This window comes from Arachis hypogaea, chromosome 12, assembly GCF_003086295.3.
Source record: "Arachis hypogaea cultivar Tifrunner chromosome 12, arahy.Tifrunner.gnm2.J5K5, whole genome shotgun sequence".
Classification (NCBI taxonomy): domain Eukaryota; kingdom Viridiplantae; phylum Streptophyta; class Magnoliopsida; order Fabales; family Fabaceae; genus Arachis; species Arachis hypogaea.
Genome location: NC_092047.1, coordinates 6,896,903 through 6,920,156, shown reverse-complemented (window position 1 = coordinate 6,920,156; position 23,254 = coordinate 6,896,903). Strand labels below are relative to the sequence as shown.

The window sequence follows — 23,254 nt, the reverse complement described above, 5'->3', positions numbered from 1 at the left end:
GAAACATAACTATCTCAAAGGAAACATAAATATTTAATAATTAGCTTGAACCCAAAAATATAAAAGTAAAAACAAAAGCGTTTACACTAGCTGGCGGTTCATATATTTTGGAGTGAATACCCATCCGGTCCTGACAATTATCTCGAAAGGACAACGAGGTCCCCAAGAAAAAAAAACACCCAATCCGGTTCCTGATAATTTTTTTTTGGGACTGATTAGCCCCTGTACCAAAAAAAATAACATTAATTTTTTTTGGCACAGGGGCCTCGTTGTCCTTTCGAGGTAATTGTCAGGGGCCAGATTGGATTTTTTTTTTTGTCAGGGGCCGGATTGGGGTTTTTTTTTGTCAGGGGCCTCGTTGTCTTTCGAGGTAATTGTCAGGGGCTGATTTGAGTTTTTCTCTATATTTTTGGAGATATATGTAGATATTGATAGGGAGTTGAACCCATTTTGGCTCCTCAAATTTTCGACCGACCTCAATTTTGACCTCCCAAATTTATAGTTACCTAATTAACACTCTTAAACATTGAATTGTGCCTCACGCTTACCTCTGTAGCTATCTTCGTTAACGGAAATTTGATGTGGCACGTTAAGTTAACAGAGTGTGTATCCACATGACACCCAATTTGCTAGAATGGATGTGTAATGAGTGAATGACGTGGCAAAAGTCGAATGATCTCAATTTGCGATCCTCTTTTCCCAATATGTTCGAGATTTTACTGGAGAAATTGAATTCATTCAACTTTTGCCACATCATTCACTCATCACACATCCATTCTAGCAAGTTGGGTGCCACGTGGATACACATTATGTCAACTTAACGTGCCATATCAGATCTCTGTTAATGAAGATATCTACAGGGACAAACGTGGATCACAATCTAATATTTAGGAGGTGTTAATTGAGTAACTATAAATTTAGGGGTCGAAATTGAGGCCAATCGAAAATTTCAGGGACCAAAATAGATTTCAACTCTATTGATAGGCTAATCAAATAAAAAATTCAATTAAAATATATTATACGTGAATTGTTCAAAATTCAGACTAATAAATATTATTTTCTTCTAAATTTATTAATTTAGTAGAGGTAGCGATGATTTCATAATTTTTCGACTTAAATCTCAAAATAGTTTCTTATAATCGAGCCTTAATTAAACTCGTCTTTCAACTTAAAATTGCCATAAAATTATTCCTGAACTTAACAACAGTCATTCCTTGTAACATCCTACCATACAGAGCCTTACGCTTAAATCGTAAAACAGAGATGGCGAGATATTACAATCTCTAAAGAAAAGACTTATATAAATATAGTTGAAAAGAATTTTATAACTAGAAGCTTTGAAAAAAGAAGTTAAGCAAAAACGAAAAATAAAAAATTGTGTCACAATCGTACCAATAAATGTAAATATGAGAAACCAAAATCATACCTTGGCCGATTTCTCCCTAAGCTCGGAACACCTTAAAAACCTCTCTTTTCACAAGTTCTAAGCTTCCAAACATTAAGTATTTGTTTGGGCACCATTATTTTGATAAAAAAAGATCTTTTTTTAATGAAAAAAGATCTTTTTCTATTTTTTAGTATGTTTGGCAAATTTCTAGTAGTAAAAGCAAAAGTACTAGAAAAATAAAAAAAACATCTTTTTTGAGAAGCTGTAATTTACATCTTTTTATAAAAAATCTTTTTTCCTTAAAAAAAAGATGTTTTTCATGTAATAAATAAACAAAAAAGTACTTTTATATTGTTATACCCAAACATAATTGATAAATAAAAAGATCTTTTTATATGAGATACCCAAACATAAAATTACTTTTACTTTTCCATAAGATCTTTTAAAAAAAGATAACTCGAAAAAAATATCTTTTCTTAGAAGCTCACCCGAACAAGCTCTAATTCTCCAAGCCTAATTACCCGAATTTTGTTCCAAACCACCCAATTGAACTCCAAATCAACCAGAACACAATCTATTTCACACAATATAACTATAATCTTTATAGGGTTTACTAATTCAATGATTCACAAGAGTTCAATAGTTTTTTATCTTACCCACAGATTAGTTGGACAAAATTCAGTGATTATCCGCTGCTAGAGTTTACCCAAATCATCCAATTCTTCAATACCCAAACTCAAAAATCACAAAATTGAGGAGAGGAAGAAATGAGCGAGAAATGCAAATTTCTTACCACTTTATTTGGATAGAATTGAAGAGAATCCCGAGAAGAATACGTCGTTGCTGACAGCTCATCTGTAACACCCTACCACACAGAACTTTATACCTAGGATATAAAATAGAGGTGGCGAGGCACTACGACCTCTAAAAAAATACATTTATATAATATAGAAAAATGATTTATAGCTAGGAGCCTTTGAAGAAAGGGTAAAACAAAAATCGTAAAAATAAAAAGCGCAACGCTCAAGAAACGTGATTACTTGCGTGTGAAGACTCTAAGGTTCGAAAGTATAAATAAACAGAAAGAGGAAATAGAGGGCCAACAGTACAAAATAACAAGCTCCTAACTCAGCCTGCGAAGCTAAGGCTGGCTAGAGAATATATATATATATATATATATATATATCCCAAAATCCCAAAATACAAAGGTAAACCCTAATTCTTCATAAACCTCTAAGAGGTGCAAAATATAGTAGCTGTTCGGAGAGTTAAGTATATATATAAACATAAACTATACATTAAAAGAAAATCCAGAAACAGCTTTGCTTCAGAAGTCTAGACGCCTACCGAGGAGCCTCTCGACCTGCATCTGAAAAATAATAACACTGTATGGGGTGAGAACCGAAGGTTCTCAGCATGGTAAAGGTGCCACGCATGTAAGATATAAGGTCTTGGGAATGCCAGAGGCAATCCTAGAACGCCGACACTCATATTATAAAGTTTAAATTATTAAACAGAAACCATAAAAGGGGTAGGTGTCTTGGGAATTCTAAACTCAACCTAATCTTAACCTTAACTCTAAACCTGTCCACCTTTCCTCTGTTTCTCCATCTTTGGTGAGTTTGCAAAGACAGACAAACAGACAATTGCAAGAACATGTTGAAGACAAGTAGTGCAAGTAGCAAATATAGCAATTAACATAATATATTCAGTTAGGCAATCCCAAGTAATGCATAGCAAACAAACAAACAAAATGCACATGACGTATGCATGTCCTATAGCTGATGAGGCTCATCTGTCGGTTAACAAGCCAATCCGACAAGTCCGAAACCCTTGGACTGTCCCCCATCGCGCATCCCCATGAGTCTATGCATAGCTTTTATATATAACTTTACTCAATGGGGGTTACCATTCCCGAAAATTTATATGTGCTCGGTCATCCTTACGACGTAGGGTCAACAGAGTATCGAATCTCAACTTGGAACACGTGGTGGTGAGCCACGGTACTTTACCCAGGAAAAATCGTATCTTAGATAATCATTTCACATTCATTTATTAATATCTCATAATCATTCATTTTAGCTGTAAAATCACTTTATACCTCATATGTTTGCATATTTATACATAGTTTATCATAATCCAGAGCAAGTGGGGCGAAACCACAACCCTTGCGTCTACCCGGGGAGCCTCTATACTAACCAACCTGGAGCAAGTAGGGCGAGACCACAACCCTTGCGTCTTCCCAGGAGGTATGTTCTCATATGCCCAAGAGGAACAAATGAGGGGATCCTAACCTCCTACCATCTCGCTGGGGGCGATTTTTACAATACCAGGAGGAACAAAGAAGGGGATCCTCACCTTCCACCATCTCCTGGGGTTGCACTTTCAAGAAAGAGTACTCAGATGCAACATTTATTCCTTTCATTAGCCAGTTTCATAATTGATATAGTACATATTTATACATATATATAAGCACCCTACCTTCTCATACCTAAATCATCACTTTTAGCTTTTACTTCATTCCCAAGTTACTACCTATTCCTAGCTTCATCTTATTACTAGGCTTACTATTATATTTTATAACTAAAAGAATGAAAATAGAGGTTTAGAAGTTTGAAATTCCGTTTAAAAACACAAAATCTATTTTTTTTGCAGAAAACATAGGCCACGCGCACGCGTCGGCCGCGGGTACGTGTGGACGTGCAAGTTTGGCCCATGACGCATACGCATTGGCTCATTCGCGTACGCATGCATGGGAGGCAGTAGCCACCACATGCGAATGAGGGTTCCACGTACGCAAAAGTCTCATGTCACGCGTACGTGTGGACGTACGTTTTACAAAAAATTTTACTAAGTCTGAATCCTGCAGATTTACCATTTTAAACTCCAAACTTCTGACGCGCATAACTTTTTCGTCTTAAAATATTTTTCATCCGTTCTTCGAATGGCATAAACTTCACAGAACTAATTTTTATTTAAAATAAGTTTGAAATAGTTTGGGAGTCCGAAAACTGAGTTATGCCTCGCCGAAGTTTGGCCAAAAATCAAAATTTCACAAAACTTCAAAACCTCATTTTCATTAAAAGTTACTCCCAATTCAATACCAAACCTGCAAATCATTAACAAGCATCTCTTCCTCAACACCACAACAATCTTCATAATATACCATACCCCAAAACCAACATAACATAACCTTACTATTACCACAATGATCCTTCCAAGCCTACCATATCTCAACTCAACAAATTCATGCATCAATATCTCATATACATCAATAAATTCAATATGTTCTTATTCAATATACATGTTTACACATATCACCATCATTTCACCACTTATCATTCATTCTACACACACCAAAACCAGCACATGATTCTTATCAAGGTTACTAGGCATTAAACATACACATACGTTCCAACCTATCCTATGGTCACCTAGCCTAAGTTTTCACAGAACATTACATATTAAATACACGAAACCTAAACTATACCTTCGCCGATTTCCACGTATAACCCGAGACAACCTACTAATGCACCAAGCACAGCCCCAAGAGGTCCGGAATCACCAAGGCAACATCACCCAACCTCCACCAAGTCTCAAGTGTCCACAAATCAAGCTCAAATTCCTATACACATCAACCTAATTCACATATATGACACATTCATACTCAAAATTTAATACCTAATATACCCAACATACAAATTTAAAGAATTAACTGGAGTTCTAGAATTCTCACCTTACCAACAGGACATTGGGACAAAGCTTGGCAAGTCCACTAAGTTAATTTGATCCTAAACACTGAAATTATACAAAATCTCAACACCAAAGCCCAATAATTCGAAATTGGAAATCGAAAAATTGAGGAAGAAAACGTGACTTTCTTACCTAATTAGTGACTGAACTTTGTAGAGCTCGACGTTGAGGTTGCGTGGCCACAAACAGTGCGGCGATCGGAGCTCCGGATCAAAAGTTATTTGAATTTGAAGTTGAAGTGAGGGTTAGGTTTCCATGTAGCATTCTTCCTTTCCCCAAACCTGTTTTCAGTGTGTTTAGCGTTGTACTGGGGAAGGAAGGGCGGTTCCTTTCTTTAATTAGTGATTGGGTTGGGCCCACGGTCTCAGTTTGGACTCGGTTCGACCCGTTCGGTCCAATCTTGGGCCAAATTTTTTGAAATTAGTGTCAAAATTCTTATTTTAATTCGCTCTATCCTAATTTACTATAAAATTCATATTTCTAATTTATTTTAATAAAAATTAATTTATTGGCTAATTAATCGTTAATTTTACGGGGTTTACATCGTCAATCGAAGTTTCGAATTGAAAGTTATGAGTAATTGAAAATTTTAGGGTAATTTCGCTCACGTTTGCCTTTCCGCTACAACCCCTTCAACGTGCTTCTAATGAGGCAATGGGGAAGAAAGGGCTGAGTTATGTTTACATAAGCGGGTTTTAGACCGGGTTTGGATTCGGTCTAACTGGTTTGGTTTGTTGGCTTAATTTTAAGCTAAAATTTTTAAAATTAGTGCCAAAACTCATATTTCTAATATTTCTACTCATCTAAATTATAAAATTTGATTTTTTATAATTTCTTTGAATAATAATTAATTTATTGGCTAATTATTTATTAATTTTGATGGGGTTTACATCCTACCCACTTAATTAAGAACTTTTACAAACGAGACTTTCTTTCCGCGTAATCGCTTAATACTAGTATTGTCAATTCGAACCGAAGTCACTTGAAGCGTCAGATCCTCTTTCAATTAAACTGATTCAGGTTCTAAAATGTGGCTAGCATTAAAAGTGTATTTTCGAAGCTGCAACACATGAAACACATCGTGCAAGTTTGAAAGATGTGGTGGTAGAGCTATCCGATACGCCACTGGCTCGATTCTCTTAAGGATCTGAAATGGACCGATATAACGAGGATTCAATTTCTTTACTTTGGTAGTGGTGATAGTGATGGTGGTGGGAACAACACCGAAAAGAATAAAAATGTCCAGATTGATGAAGGGCGAGACTGAGCTAGAAAATACAAGTTCAGCGTGACTTCTGTTCAATCATATCATTAATCCGTCGTCGAAAAATATTTCAGAGATGACCGTTGTTAAGTTTAGGGACAATTTTAAAGCAATTTTAAATTGAGAAACGAGTTTGAGGTTCGATTATAAATTCTGAAACTATTTTAAAATTTAACTCTAATTTTTTTTCGATATTTTCTTATGTTTTAGCAATATGTTATTAAGAGGTGTGTGATCTCCGAAATTTCTAGGGTTCATGTGGTTAGTGATAACATCTTGTGGAGCAAACGAGCAAGGATACATTCTTAGGTATCACAAATGAAACAAGAACCTTTGCCCAATAATAATAACACTTACTCTCGTTAACTATAATTTCTATCATAAAGCTTTCTAAAACATTTATATACGAGAGAACAACTAAAGTAGAACAAATAAACTTAGGAGTTTTTCTTATAACAACAATGCTAGTTAACTAACATTATAGTCAATATTTTTAGTCAATAATTATTGGATTGTTATCCAATAAAAAAATATTTTGAAATTATCCATTTATTTCTTTTTATTTTTTTTTTCTTTTCAATACCACAATTTCAATACTTACCATTAGTCGACCACCGTCGTCAATCGCCGGTCATTTTCTGTCACTTTAAATTCTAAATTCCAAATGCTAAATCCTGTATCCTAAATTCTAAATCATACATCCTAAATCATACATCCTAAATTCTAAATCCTAAATTCTAAAATCTTAAATTCTGAATTTGTATCCTAAACTAATTTTACCTTGTTTAACTTTCAAATGTTTTTTACTTGAGTTTTGAATATTTTTATTGTTTTTAGTTTTAGATATTTCTTTGGGTAAAGTATTAAATTGGTCTCCTATATTTGGCCGTAATCATGTTTTGATCTTTAAGATTTAAAGTGTCCTATTTGAATCCAAAAAAGTTTTATTTAGTTATACTATAGTCCCACCATGAGGTCAAAGTTAAATAATTAATGAAATATCCTACATGGCAGCAATACAAGAACAAGGTCGATAATCTGGAGAATAAGTATAAGCTCCAAAGTCACAAAATCAACTGTGGATGAATTAATACATTTAATTTATTTATCATTTTTCTTATCATTTAAATAAAATATTTTCTATAAAACTAAGAAAAATGATAAATAAATGTATAGATGCAATCACAGTTGATTTTGTGCCTCTAGAGCTTGTACTTATTCTCCAGATTATCGACCTTGTTATTGTACTGCTGTCATGTAGGATATTTTGTTAATTATTTAACTTTGACCTCACGGTGGGACTACATTGAAGTTAAATGAAACTTTTTTGAATTCAAATAGGACACTTTAAATCTTAAAGATCAAAATAGGATTACGCCCAAATGTAGGAGACCAATTTAGTACTTTAGCCTATTTCTTTTTAATATTTAATTTTAAGTGAGAATATACCATCATTATTAGAAAAATCACTTTTAACTTCTATTTATTTTACGTTTAGCGACAATAAAAATAGCTGTTAATAACTAATAATTAGACATTAATCATTTTATATTTTATTATTATAAAATTTTAACAATAAGTCTGTAAAAACTTTTTTAATAATTGCAAAAAATATATAATTGATATTATAATATATAATAATAACAATAAATATTATAAAAATATAAGTTAAATAAAATATATAATAGCGATTAAATTATCACTAAAAATTTGTCATTAAAAATAATCTTTATTATAGTGAATGTTAGTTGAAAGACGTTGGCTGTCAAAATTTTCTCTTTCTATAATAATGCATGAGATCTAAATTGTGGACTATATGTGATATGGTTGATGAATCTTTCATCATGTAAATTTAAATATAAAAATGGACAAAAAAGAAATTTCGCAAAGTTATTTTCCTCATCTTTTCAATGATCATGCTAATAAGTTCGACAGAACCACAAAGTGTATATCAAGGGCATCTTATTTCGTTAAAGGTGTAAGGTGAGATTAGAACGTAGGGTGTGGATGGGTCGGGTGAAATTGGGTTTGATGTGATTTAGATTCGATCTGAAATATATATCGGGCTTATTTATTAGACCCGAATTCGGTCTTAGACCCGATGAAATCTATACACTTTCGAGCCACGATTATACCGGGTAAAAACCGAACCGTTAACATTATTTTACCTTAATACCTTCTTATAAGTTAGCATGTGAAAATATCCAAATTTCCAAGACTTCAACCATTATTTGACATGGTAAAATTCACTTAGAAAAATATAATAAGAACCAACTATTTTCTGAAATTAAAGCATAACCATAATCAATAATAATATTGTCTAATAACACCAAATATTTAAATCAATACAAACACAATATTATACATCAGTCTAAAATCTTATGCATTTTAAACATAAAATATTAACTTATAGTCTTATAATAACTAATAACACAAAATATTAAGGTTTACAATACTTAAATTCCATATAAGAATAGCCATCATCCATCACTAATAACACAAAATATTAATTGTGTATGATGACTGGCCACCAGGCCGAGTTCAGGTGACCCGAGCTATAGCCCGGACCCGACCCGAAATAATGTCCGAGTCTATTTTTGAGATCCTTACCCGACCCTACTAAACTCAGTAAAATCACACCAAATTAGTCCCTAAAATATTTGAGACCAGACCAAATCTTCAAGTCGGACCGGACCATGCACACTCCTATTAGAACGGATTATCGGTTAAAGACTATAGTGCCGCTTTTTGCATAATGTCATGTATATTGAATTGATTCAGGGTATTGAATATTTATTTCCTTGTTTGAATTTGAATTGAACTAATTAAATTAATTTTAAAATTAACAAATAATTAAATACACTTAAAATTAAATTGATGACATTTTTTATTAATTAGTTCAGATAATAATTTTGAAGATGTGAAAATCAAATCAATTCGTAGACTCAAATTTTTTATTAATTAAACTAAAAAAATATAAATTAATATATATAATTTTTATTGGTTATTAACCTAATTCTAAACTCATTGTAGTTTTTTCCGTTTTTATCTACATCCATCGTATTTCTTTTTTAAAAAAGAATCCTAGCAAAACTTTCTCATCGTTATTCACTCTAATAAATCGGCGGCAGCTTTCTCATGACAGCTTCTTCTCCGTCAGCGTCTTTGTCAGCGTTATCTCTATCAACAGTATCGTTGTCTCTGTTAGTATTGTATTTTCTGACAACATCATCATCTCTGTCAGCGTCGTCTTCATCGCCGGCTCTTCTTCTGCTTCAAAAATCTTCTTCTACTTCAAAAATCTTCTTCTACTTCAATGCTTCAGCAATCTTTCTCATTTTCAATTTGTTTTCTTTCATTTTTTGTGAATCTGATTGTTAAATTTTGTTAGTCTATTAGTTTAGGGTTAATGTTCTCTTTTATTATTAGTAAATTCTTATGTGTCTGTTTGTGAATTTGTTGGTTAATTTTTGTAAATCTATTGGTTTAGAATTGATATTCTATAAATCTGAAGAAAAAAAATCTGAATATGAATATGATTTGTTTTGATATTGTTAAAATTGATCATATCTGTTTTTAAATTTTGCTGCTGAAATTTTTTTTCTTTTCTTCCAATTTTTAAAATTTAAGATTTAATCGGATACCCGACCACCTGAACCAATCCAATCTGAGATTAATCGGTTTAGATTGATTTGGACTTGTTTTCAAAAAATATTTTATCCGATTCAAACTGATTCGATGACAATTTAATTAGTTTGGTTCTAATTTATCCTCAAACTCAATCTAACCCGACCCCTGAACACTTCTACCACTTATTAACCTTCACAAAACTTTCCAATAGGGTTATTTTGACTAAAGCCTAAAGTGATTTATGAGATTTGTTCTTTGATATTAAAATGATTTTTGAAATTTTAATTATATAAAAAATATCTCTCAAATTAGTTAATGTGATTTACAGTTAGTTTTTGGGCCATTTTTACTAATAGTTTGTTAATGTATTTTGATAACATGAATCATTAATAATAATACGTGAAATTCTAATGTAGTACTATGTATCACAATATTATTTACCTATCTATTAGTTTGATAGCACATGTCGTAACATAGTTCGTTCATATAGTATCTAACATATTGTCACTACAAGTGTACCACATTAATGTATAACTAACTTTGTATTAAATAACTCATTTTAATTCCAGTAATATGAACTAAATTAGTCCGTGTCATTCATATGGCACGGATGCACGTATAAATAGTAATGTGACACATAATATTACTATTTATATTAGCATATCTCGTGTCACTTGTCACTGATTAATCCGTTATTACATCATTATATGTGGTCAACTTATGATGTGACATTTATTACTAAATGTCCACGTTGTCAAACCATATCAGCAAGCCATTAATAATAAAGCGGGCAAAAAACTAATATGAATCACATTGGCCAATCTCAAAAACTTTTTTAGTGTAACGAAAATATATGAGATAATTTTTATTCATAAAACTAATTTTAGAGATCACTTTAATACTTTACTTGAGTTATTTTCAATATCAAAAATATCCTCAAATTTTCAAAAATTCTAAATTCTAAATTTTAAAAGTAAAAATTTTTAAACTCTGTTATAAAATGGTTAATTTTTCCAATCATTTAAGATCTTAATTATGCCATTTATGTCGCAAATAAATAAGTTGGTGTATATGTCATAAAATTACTTTTTTTTAAAAAATTAATAAATTAATAAAAAAATATATAAAGAGTTATATTTAATAAATTAATAATCTCCATTTATCAAACTAGGAATACCACAATAATATTTGAGACAATAAATTATAGAAAGCAAAATTTTATTATTCTCAAAATGATAAAATATCACTTTTAAATTGAGAGATATTACACTCAGCAGTACGAAATAATTTAAAACAAAATTTCATTTATTAATTTTGGAAGATATTATCCTTTCCAAATTATTGTGAAATGATTTTGAGACTTGGAAGCTTTGGACAAAGACATTAATTTTGACTCTTTCAAAAGTGAGGCAAGATATCAAATATGATCAGATATATACACCGGCCAAGATACGAGTAGGAAAAAGAAAAAGAAGAAAAGAAGGAAGAAAAGAGAAGAAAAAAAAGAAAAGAAAAGAAAGAAAAAAAAAAAAAAAGAAAAAAGAAGAAGAAGGGAAATAAAATTAAAAAGCTTTGCCGTGTGGAATAAATGGATAAAAATCACGTGGTACTCAAAAGAGTTTCAGATTTTTCAGATAATCCTTTTACATCTTCACTGGAATTATTCGCTTTATTTCTAATAACGAACTATCTACATCAAATATATATATAAAATAATTTCATTTGAAAATAATCTCACACGTATCTTTCACCAGATATAATCTAACATACTTTAGTTTTTAACTACTTTGAATATTGTCAAAAAATTGGAAAAAATAAAACTTTTGAAACTCATCCGCTAACTTAACTCCCCCCCCCCCCCTCTTTTTTTTTTTTTTCAATCTCACTACATTATCAATAGTATTTTTGCCAATTTCTACCAATTTTTATCTATAACTGTATTTAATAAAAGTGTCTTTGTAGATGTGTCTAATAAAAATATCTTTTTAATAACTGTATTTAATAGAAGTGTCTTTATAAATATATTTTTTAAATATATCTCTTTATATATGTATTTAAAATATAATAATTAATTATTATTAGTAATAAATTAGCAGATATATATTGGTACCCTATACTTTTCCTTTTTTTATATATATCAATGTTATGTATTTAACATGAAAACATTGTTATATATATGTAGTTGCTAAGTGACATTGCACTAATCTCATAAACAAACACAGATCACATCCACATCAAATGAATATTATATATATAATCAGTGCTGAGATATATAATTTTGCAGATTCAGTTGTTCTATATGAGACTGAACTAGCTAAATGTTGGTAGATGAAAGAGAAGATGAGGAAACTTTAGAGGATTATTGATACACAGCACCACAAAAATATTTATCTAAATTTCATTATCACCAAAATGATTGTCTATTTTTTTAAAAAATATAAATTTAAATAGTAGAGTGTATTTAATATTTGAAAAATATCAATGAAAAGCTTTTAAGTATATCAGTATAAAATTTTAACCTGGATCTTAATTATATATATTATATATATTTTTTAATTAAGATTAACAGTTAAAAATTATTGAAATACCAGTAATATATTTTAAAATTTTCTAATATTAATAATCATCAAAAAATTATTTTTGTTATTATTGTTATAAGAAGAAAGAATATAAAAAAAAGCTAGTATTGTTGCATAAGTGTGCAGATAAATTAAACCAAGTTGTAGATGTACTATCCATTAGGCATTAGTCAAAATATTATGATATCACTTCTCTCAATTTTTTAAATAAAGTAATAAAAAAAATATATGAATATTATAATTTTAACAACATATTCATGCAAGTATTTTTTTTTCTTTTTGGGTATGCATAAAATTTTCATAGTTTTTCTTTCTTATGTTATTAAGTTTATGTTAAATTTCTTTCTTTTGAGGTCAATCAGATCAAATTCTAAATTTTTAGATCATAAAAACTTTGATATTATATCATAATGTCATTTTTATCAAAAGTTTAAGTCAATAAAATAAAAATAGTATATGAATGATTATATAATTTTTAACATAAAATAGTAAGAGCTTGTTTGGAAACTATTTAATATAAGAAAAAAATTCTATTTTCTTTAAGAAAAGAATTCATTTCTATTTGATATTTAATTCTATGTTTTGGAATGACTATAATATATTAATAGAATAGAATTCAAATTTAAACAATATGTAAGTGAATTTAGAAATCAGATTTCTTTTGGTCTGATTTACAAACGAAAGACAAATAAAAATTAGAATTCTCAAAAAAATTTAAATTATTCATTTTTAGTTGTCCTAAATAAAAAATAATTTTTGAGTGAATTCTAATTTTTATCATTTCAAACAAACTCTAAGTATATATATTGATTTATTTTTCAGCTAGACATGTTGGCTTTAAACTTTGAAAATTAAGAAAATTCTTAGTTTAATAAGAGAAGATTCCTGTATGTCCTTTTATAGAATCTCATTTCGATCAAATTGAATTAATTAAGTTTTTTAAAAATAAATTTGTGTGGATGAGATGAAAAAGAAGAGATAGAGTTAGGTGAGAAAAAGTATGAGAATGAGAGTAGTATTGAGTGTGGAACTGAGTACCACCACCTGATATTATCCTAATAATCTCACTTTATTCCATTTTGTGTCATCAATCAATCCTCATTGCATCATTCACATTGAAACGGATCCTTTCAAATTTTTTTAGTTAAGTGAGGTTATAAAGTATAATTGTTTATTATACGCTTTTTTTAAGTAGAAATACAATGTTAGTATTTTTGCGAAATTCTATTTTTGAGACAGGAATATTTCATATTGTAGTATTTGTATATTATTTATAATGGAAATCATTTATGTAATAATTGAAAAAGAAAAATTTGATGCTAGAGAGATTGTGGCGATTTAAACTCTGAAAAGCATTTAAAAATGAAAATTTTGATTTTAGAAAAATTATGACTATTTAAAACTATCACAAAAAATAATAAAATATTATCAAAGAAATTAATAATTTAGTGACGATTTTAAAAAACTGTTGCTAAACATAATAGAAAAATATGTATTATAAATTAGTGACAGTTTTATATATTTAAAATTGTCACATAATTTAGCGACAGTGTTACTAACGGTTGTCCAAAACCGTCATTAAATTCACTGGCAACGCTCAAATTAGTGATACTTTTTGAGTCATCGTAAAAAAATTTAGCAACGATTTTAAATAGTAAAAATAACCGTCACAAAAGTATTGTTTTGATACAATGATGAATATAGATATCAAACTATGTTAAATTTAGATGGATGCACCTAATTCAAATAAAATCATCTTTCATTATTTGATATATACATGTAATTTCAACAAAAAGAAAAATTGTATTCAAAATTAATTTTTTTTCATCCTTTTGAGCATTAGAATGATTTCTTTTTTATTTAAGCTTGTGTCCTTGTATAAGAAATGAAACTTGCTTATCAATTTAATTATCCTTATAATTCAAATAATATAGTAAAAAAACTATTTATCTCTAATAGTAAAAATTGACCGATTGAGATACTTTTTTTAGATAGTTCAAAAGAAGCTCGACCTAAAATCGGAGAGAAACACAGCTTTAGTAGTATTACATTACTCCTTTTGATATTGTCATCAAGAATAGTCCAACACTACTTAATATAGTTCAACATCAAATTAGCCTAGAAATTATATAACAAGAAAGGGGGAAAAAAATTCATACAAAACACCATGTTTATACTCTTAGCACAAGCACGTTCTTCTGTTGGTTGCATTCCATTCTTTTTAATTCCAGTGTACCCAATGCTGCCTCGTTTCCTTTGTTAAGCTTTCTCAAACCTTCATTTCTTTGAATGTGTTGCTATCCATAAATTTCATTCCCACATTTTGGATCACTTGTGTTAGCCACATGAGTTTTATTTCTCAATATTCTGAAGTCCCAACTTGTACCTATTTTCATTCATCCAATCTACAATATTTTTAGAAAAAAACCCAAATCAACCCCTGACAATTACATCGAAAGACGAGACCCCTGACAAAAAAAAATCCCAATCCGGCCCCTGACAAAAAAAAAAAACCCAACCCGGCCCCTGACAATTACTTCGAAAGGACAACGAAGTCCCTGTGCCAAAAAAAATCAATGTTATTTTTTTTGGCACAGGAGCTAATCAGTCCCAAAAAAGAATTATCAGAGATCGGATTAGGTATTTTTTTTTCTTGGAGGTCTCGTTGTCCTTTCGAGATAATTGTCAGGGGCCGGATGGAGTATTCACTCATATTTTTATTGTCAAGTATGATCACCAAAATAACTATATTTTGGTTGCTCACACAATTTTTTATAGAATATAATTCTATACTAGTTATAAAGATGAGTTGAACCTAATTAAATTATAAAACAATGTATTTTTTTAACTACTAAATTATTATAGTTATTTTATATTTATCGTATTACATAAAATTTGAAAAAACAATCTAATAGACACGTGTCTATTAAAACCCTAGTATTTAGAAAGTATGTCCATCTTTCTTAGTAGCTTTTTGGGCATTCTTTGACAATGGGATGATAGAGTTCATGTTCACATGTCAAAGAGAATATTATTGGGTGATTGATCTTTACTCATAGCCATCAAAATTCATGTTCATATATTCTTATTAGACGCAATTTTTTTTTTTCTTTCCATGGTAGCTAAAATCCAAGAACCAAGGGACCCTCCATTGTAGCTATTAGCTAGCTGGTTAATTTTTTTTTTTGAGCACCATATATATAGAGTTTAATTTTTATGCACGGACAGTGTAAAACGTTTTACACAATCGTACAATCACAATCGTTCTCTTAGATGGCTATTTATGCGGTTAATATAAAAGGTAATTATTTTTACTTATATGACGTTATGTGATTAAATGTATTTGTAAAATAATTTTATACTGATAATGTATCAAAATTAAATTTTATATACATATTGAACGGCAATGGCATCAGGTCAACAAAAAATACAAGGTCACCCAAAGGAAAAAAAAAGGCAATGGCATCTTGAACTTAGTACTTGTTGATCTTTTAGGTCATTTCTAGTAAAAATGACTTGTTTTCAGGTGAATTGATTCCAATTTTTCCATTCAACTTGTATATATAGATATATATTACATCATCATATATTTCAATAAATTTTGTACACATATACCAACAAATTAAATGTATATTTTGTCCAAATGTTTTGTTCAAATTTCAATTTTATTTCTAACATTTTTTCATTTTATTTTTGTCCTAAATATTTTTTAAACGTAATGTTTAGAATAACATTAATTAAGTAAGCTTAAGAGTCTTTAAAACAAAAATAGGGTGAAGAAAAGATTTTAAAGAAACTAGACAAAATATTTAGGACAAAAAGATTACTTAACTTTGGTCGATATGTATTTTATCTCTTTAAATGTTTTAAAAAGTGAAATTTGACACCCTAACGAGTTATCAAACAGTGGAAAACAGATCTTTGGCGGTTTTCTTTCAAAAATACATTTGTATTAAGGAGTAATTTTGTAACTAAAAACACATAATATAAATTTCATTTTTGAAAAAAAATATGCAACTTATTATTATTATTGCACCATTTGATAACGTTAAGGTGTTGAATTTCACATTTGAAAACATTAATTAAGTTAGAAATTACATATGAGATAAAATTCAATAAGTAAATTATATTCTATTTTACCCTTTTAAAAGAATTGATAATCTCTTAAGATTTCAAGGTAATAAGGTATAAAAAATAGGACGAGTTTCAAGTGTACCGAGAACACCGGTGTTTCAGTTGTTTTAACCGTTGATCTGAATTATAAAATATATATATATATATAATATATATTAATTGAAATCAACGGTTAAAAAAACTGAAACACGGTGTTTCTCGGTACACTTGAAATTTTTCTTAAAAAATATCTACCCTTAATCCATTTAGTATGTTCATATATTTTTTATGGATACTACATTGGGCTAGCTAGCTTTATATGAGGCCCAATCTATTTTTGTCTGGCCCAATTTTTTTCTTTAAAATAATTAATTAATAATATAATTTTTAATTGTTTATTCTTATCAGTTATCAGAATGAGATAACACAAGCTAAGGAGGAAGCATGGCGAAGATTGTGGCAGTGGCAGAAGAAAGAAGCTTCTTCTTCTTCTCCCCATTAGCTTCCACTCTTTCTGAATTTTCTGGAACTAAGCTTCACTACTCTCATATTCACTTCAAGAGAAAACAATGGCAGATGAAAGCAGCTTCTATCACTCAACAATTGCCCTGTGATTACTCTTCCAAGGTGTGTGTTAACTTTATCAAATAGAATTCTCATAAAAGAATTTGATTTAACTCCATATAATGTTTTATAACAAATTTCACTGATTGGTGTGGCCATGTAGTTGTGATAGTTTGATACCATATCTATCAATTTCTTTTTCTGTTTTATGCTCTTCTTTGATTCTGTTTTTATATAATAAATTACCTTTCTCATGTATTATGTTATAATAGTTATGTTTTGCATAACCAACTTGGATTGGTCGAATGGTTAGCTCACTCGTCCATTTAAGCAAGTGTCGGGTTTGAATCCTTGTTCATGCTCCAACTCATTGGCTAGCGGTTGACTCTTAAATGGAGCTTAAAACGCATAAAAAACCCAACACATTATTGCAGTTTGGATAAAAATAAATTTTTAGAACGCGCATTAAATATACTCTAGGATTATGCAAGTATTTCTCTAGAGTTGGCCGAGCACGACGTGTTGCCCCTTGCAAGTTAAGTTTTATAATCCGATAATAATAGAAACGATACGATAAGTTAATTATCTAGAGTTAAATTCAAGTATGATGGTCTATATTCAAGTAAAATATGTAAGGGGATTTATAAGATAGTATATAAAAAAAATGATAATTTAGGCTCTAATTTTCAAAAGGTAATTGTGTTTTAGGCATATATATGTGTCTGCTAATTAGTTATAATGTATAATGAATGAATCAGACTAAGGCTTTTGCAGTTTCAAGGAGGAAAGCCTTGTCCTTGCTCCTATCAACTTACATTGTCTTTGAAGCTGGCTCTGATGCATTGGCTCAGCAGTCGCTTCCGTTGCGCGAATACATAGACGCATTTGATGGCTACTCATTCAGGTATCCCAGCAACTGGATCCAAGTACGAGGTGCTGGTGCTGACATATTCTTCAGAGACCCTTACATTCTCGACGAAAATGTATCTGTGGAGATTTCATCCCCATCATCTTCCAGATTCAAGAGTGTCCAGGACTTGGGTACACCCGAAGATGCCGGAAAGAAGGTCCTCAAGCAGTATCTCACTGAGTTCATGTCTACAAGGCTTGGTGTTCGACGCGAATCCAACATCCTTTCTACAACTTCAAGAGTTGCTGATGATGGCAAGTTGTACTACCAAGTTGAGGTTGGTTTGGTTTGGTTTACAGTTTCAATTACATTTTGAGTATGAGTTTCATTTCCATGCATTGAACTGAATCCGATCCAATCGAATATATAGGTAAACATAAAGTCATATGCAAATAACAATGAGCTTGCTGTTATGCCACAAGAGCGCGTGGTGCGCATGGAGTGGGATCGGAGGTATCTTTCGGCTCTAGGGGTTGAAAACAACCAACTCTATGAGCTGAGATTGCAGGTGCCGGAGAATGTCTTTGCAGAGGAACAAAATGATCTTCGCCAAGTCATGGATTCTTTTCGAGTTAACAAGATTGGTACTTAATCTGGCATAATCATAACCGTTCTTCTTGATTCTAACTAATGAGCTTGTAACTACTGGCATTAACCCAATTAGAAGATTGAGGTGTTAAGATAACATTAACAGTTCAATTCTTCATTATCTTCAATGTATCAGATTTTGACAGTGTTTGTCATTGTTCTCATCTTTGATGCACTTGGTACTCAACAAAAGTTTAGATAAGTAATAGAATCCGTTCATTCATCTGAAAACCATACAATTCACTCACACTAATGCCAATTTAAAGACCAAAAGATAATACATTATATTCAAATTATAAGTGGCAATGCTGCTTCATGAAAACAGGATATTTCAGACAGCAGAACACACTATTAAGTATTCACTTTACAAATAAAACCAGCCATTATGTAGCAGAATTTCATATCTAGAATCGCATCATGTTTCAGAGGACTTCTTAATGGGATACACAAGGTTATGACCTGACTTCAAATTCGCCTGCACGGGTAACAGCTCGAAAACCTTTGTAGAAACGGTAAGGTACAGTCTTCAAATCCAGTTTATCTATTTGCAGGCCAGAGAGAGCAACACCCATCATCTTAAAACCCACTCTAAATGTAGGGAAGACATGAAGGCGCTCCAATCCAGTCTCGAGCACCATCGTTCCAGACATTGAAGGTGCTTTATCTTTTGGAATCCGACCAATGTTCCAAGTGCATGTCTGATAAAATAGAATACAGAGACAGCTTCAAATTGCATGCTGAAGTATAGAGCAAAGTAGGTTGTAGTTCAAACATATATAATTGACCAAAGAATTAAGCAGAAACGCTGCTGATTGTTAGGTACCTTGTCAGCAAGGATGCTTACGGTTCCATGATTTGAGGTAAGATCCGCAGATAGAATACATGAAGGAAGCTGAAACTGAACTGTAACTGAATCAATAGTCTTTCCATGATCGTTTCTTGAGCCAACCATTACGTTAAGACGGCATGTCCCACCATCCGATGTCAACTGTGGCTTTACATATATTGGGGTGCTCTTCAATTTTCTAACCCTGAAACAAGAGTGAAATCCCAAAAATATTAAGAGAAAACTGGGAGTACATGGAACGAAATTCATTTCACAATTACTTTTCTTTATCCAAACTCAGATTTCAAATTCTGATTCAGACTTAACATAAAGCTGGACACCTTACCTGTAACTCATAAGTTTAAATTGTCCATCAGGAGGCACAAATGAAAGAATCTGATGTGATTCCCATGGGCGAAATCTAACACAGGGATGGAACCTCACTTGATCTAGGATCGAAGGATTTGTAAATGAAAGCGTCAGGTCAGGAAGACCAGTGATGTGGGAATTTACTTGAACTTCGCCATAGACCTCGCATTTCATCAGAGCTCCATCCCTAAATCAGCAGAACTATTTAGCAGCAAGTATAAAAGAAGTGCTGCATAAGATTTAAACTAAGGATGAATCTTGAGATGATCTTAGATAAATGTCAGTCACATAATGTTACAGAGGTTCAAAATTACTAGAATCAGTAGTATCCTGTCACTAAGCTTGCAAAAAAGGTGTGGCAGGCTTAGGAGCGAAACTGGAAAAAGAGTAGTATAGTATAAAAAACAGAGAGAAGTTTCCAAGATCATCGTTTGTTGAATCCTTTCCTTGTGAGAAACGCAGTCAATGTTCATCAACAAAATGGAGCCTATTAAAAATATGCCAACATCAGTTGTCCATCACCCTTTGATTGCTACATTTCTTCAAGATGCTTAGCCATTTATATAAAAATGATTTGATCCTACTATAGTTGTACCTGAGATATTTTATTGGATATTTAGGATGTGTATATGTAAGATTTTATGCCTTGGGTGAGCTAAGAACTATTTCGATTCACGTTTGGTTTTAGATTCAAAGTTTGAAATATTTAGCATTTCTTATTTCACAAAAAAGAAACCATAAATGAAATAAACAAATAAACCACCCATAGAATGATCCATTATTAAAAAGTGAGAGATGAGAACGAGTATATAGACCTGTTTATTGTAGCATCCATTTCTTCCACAAGATCTACATAAACTTCATTCTGGGCATACTTTGTGTCTGCCGTTCTCCAGGGAACACAAGAAGATGTTGCACCAGGAAGAGTGTCGCTTACATTGGAACTGGTGCCAGTGACAACACTCAAGACTTTACTAACAATATTCGGTGGAGCTATCATCTCTTGCAGGATGTTAAGTTCTGTAGTTAGTGGGAAGCCATTATCTATCATCTCATCCAGCAGCTACAAAAACAACAACAACAAATATAAAGGGGCCAAATCCTAGCAATATTCTGGCAATGGTTGCAGAGTGAAAGGTGAATGGATGAATAGTGAAGGAGAAAAAAGAAAGCCTAACAACATTTCATTTCACATGGAACTCTACCAATGAAGTATTTCAGAAAAGTACCTCATAAACAATGATAAAGTTGTCCTTTATCAAATCTTCGTTCAAACCCCCAAGGTAATCATTGAGGACATCTGCTACCCTACAAAGGAACTGAAGAATCAGACAGTTAAAAACAAACAGAGCACAGTACCATTCATGAAACTATGAGCTGCAAAGGGAATGTATAAACAAATAAAATACCTCAATGGCCATCAATGGTGGCATCTCAACTTGGGTGCAAGCCAGAAAGGTGATTCCCTCACGGAAAACTTGGAAAAGATAATGTGTGGGAGAAGCAATAACTGGAAGTTGCTATTCAGAAAGAACAGAAGAATGCCCTAAATAAAAACAGTAGAGAACAAAAATTTGAAGACATAATGTGAGAAAAGTACCTTAAAGGAGTCACCTTGAGAAATGGATTGGTCCCAAAACCAGCCACATATGGAGCGATCTACACGGTGGCCAGTGAGTTGTTTCTCTAGCATCACCTCTCTGTGGCGAAACCAGAGATCAAGAACCATTGGTTCAATAATTCTAAAGAAGGTGACAAATTGATAATAGGAAACAGAGTAATACCCAGAATCGGAAAGAAGGAATATGCACTGCAACATGTTTGTAAATCTGAAAGAAGTTTGTGGATATACAAGATCCAGAGTCCAGAAATGCTAGGGATGATAATTCAGTTGAATACAACAAGTTCCACCAATTCCCTTCCTTTCTCTTCCTCTGAAATAGTCACATAACTGTATTTCACAGTAAATAAAATAAGAGGTTTAATATCCACTTATCTACCTCACATTTAATCTTTTAACTCATCACTGTTTCAAATTTATTCTCTTTGCCAGAATAACCAGTTTAACCGGAATTCAACTAGAATAACCAAATTATAATAAAATAATATATAATATATTAAAAACCATAAATAATCACAAAATAACACAAACATACTCTCTGTAGATGTGAAAATACATAAAAATTCAAAATTGAAAATCATCAACTAAAGTCTCATTGTCTCATGTAACAAGTAACAACTCTCAAGTCTCAAATACAACACCCAATCTAAACAGGTACTTCTTCTAAAATATTCCTATCCATATCCGAAAAATTTAATTAAGAACCTAATAAGATGTTGACCTGTATTATGTTAAGCAAAGCAGTTAGTCAAACATATCAAACTATTTAACAGGTCTTAGCTATCATCTTCACAAGTCACCAACTTGATATTCTGTAGCATAACACATTTGCCACAGCAGAAAAGCACTCCCCCAAAACCCTAAATTCAATGCACCAAAAATCAAAAACTCATCTGACAATTGGATCCAGTACCATCCCTGAACTATTATAAGTATAAATCTCTGTACAACGATTGTAACCATATCAATAATATCATACCATAACAAAAGCAGCAACAATAAATCAATAACAGATTAACAATTTTAACAAAAGAAAATATAGATTAACAGCAACAACAAAAAAATGAATAAGAACGTAGGAAAACCTGAAAAATTAAATAAACGGAAACAAAAAATTTAAAAAATACGAACCAGAGGAGGTAGCAGAGTAGCAGTGGGCAGCAGAGCAGTTTAGCGGCGGAGAAAGTGGCGCGACGGGTAAAGGGAGGACGGATGAAGGGGAACTCAGAACGAATAAGAGAAAGAAGGAAGAAGTGATGCAGACTACAGAGAAGAGAATTAAGGGGCCATTTGGGAATTTGGGGCTGTTTTGAGGTTTCTCTCTTTTTTGGGGCTTTTATGTAAATTGTTATTCTTTTAGGGTCTAGTTGTATAATATGTAGGCTTTTAGGGATCGTTGTACAAATATAGTAATTACATGGGCTATTTCGGCAAGAGTTCCCATAATTTTTTTTTATCAAAAATAGAAAACTCGAACTCACAACCTCTTAATTGAGTATGAAAAACTATGTCATTTGAGCTACAACTCATTTTGACAAGAGTTTCCATAGTTGAGTTTCTATAAAAATGAAGCCACATATATTCTAAGACTTTTTAACTAACAACTTTTTACTTTTCATAAAAGTTACCATACAAGTTTAGATATATATA

At 31.4% G+C, this 23,254-nt stretch overlaps 2 protein-coding genes and 1 long non-coding RNA gene across 6 annotated transcripts; 1 reads left to right on the top strand and 2 right to left on the bottom strand.

The window, feature by feature from the left end:
* Positions 1 to 4,654: 4,654 nt before the first annotated feature.
* LOC140177268 (uncharacterized) lies at positions 4,655 to 5,449 on the bottom strand. Its single transcript, XR_011869090.1, has 3 exons — positions 5,273 to 5,449; positions 5,124 to 5,185; positions 4,655 to 5,026 (listed from the first exon to the last, which is right to left on the bottom strand). It is a non-coding gene; the product is annotated as an uncharacterized lncRNA (long non-coding RNA).
* Positions 5,450 to 17,113: 11,664 nt separating this feature from the next.
* Positions 17,114 to 18,952, top strand: LOC112726618 (psbP domain-containing protein 1, chloroplastic). 2 transcript variants are annotated; one of them, XM_025776090.2, is made up of 3 exons: positions 17,114 to 17,353; positions 18,049 to 18,477; positions 18,571 to 18,952. In XM_025776090.2, the coding sequence occupies exons 1-3, from the start codon at positions 17,171 to 17,173 to the stop codon at positions 18,790 to 18,792; spliced, it is 834 nt and encodes a 277-aa protein (XP_025631875.1). In that variant the 5' UTR covers positions 17,114 to 17,170; the 3' UTR covers positions 18,793 to 18,952. The 2 variants fall into 2 exon arrangements, with proteins under 2 accessions (XP_025631875.1, XP_025631876.1); XM_025776091.2 differs by having other exon boundaries at positions 17,116 to 17,353; positions 18,055 to 18,477.
* Positions 18,953 to 19,047: 95 nt separating this feature from the next.
* LOC112726617 (AP-3 complex subunit mu) lies at positions 19,048 to 22,915 on the bottom strand. Of its 3 annotated transcripts, none has more exons than XM_025776086.3 (9): positions 22,736 to 22,915; positions 21,768 to 21,934; positions 21,584 to 21,683; positions 21,393 to 21,503; positions 21,213 to 21,302; positions 20,799 to 21,046; positions 19,961 to 20,170; positions 19,612 to 19,819; positions 19,048 to 19,486 (listed from the first exon to the last, which is right to left on the bottom strand). In XM_025776086.3, exons 2-9 carry the CDS (start codon positions 21,800 to 21,802, stop codon positions 19,241 to 19,243), a joined length of 1,248 nt encoding a protein of 415 aa, XP_025631871.1. In that variant the 5' UTR covers positions 21,803 to 21,934; positions 22,736 to 22,915; the 3' UTR covers positions 19,048 to 19,240. The 3 variants fall into 3 exon arrangements, with proteins under 3 accessions (XP_025631871.1, XP_025631872.1, XP_025631873.1); XM_025776087.3 differs by having other exon boundaries at positions 21,768 to 21,917; positions 22,736 to 22,884; XM_025776088.3 differs by lacking the exons at positions 21,768 to 21,934; positions 22,736 to 22,915 and having other exon boundaries at positions 21,393 to 21,529; positions 21,598 to 21,656.
* Positions 22,916 to 23,254: the final 339 nt, after the last annotated feature.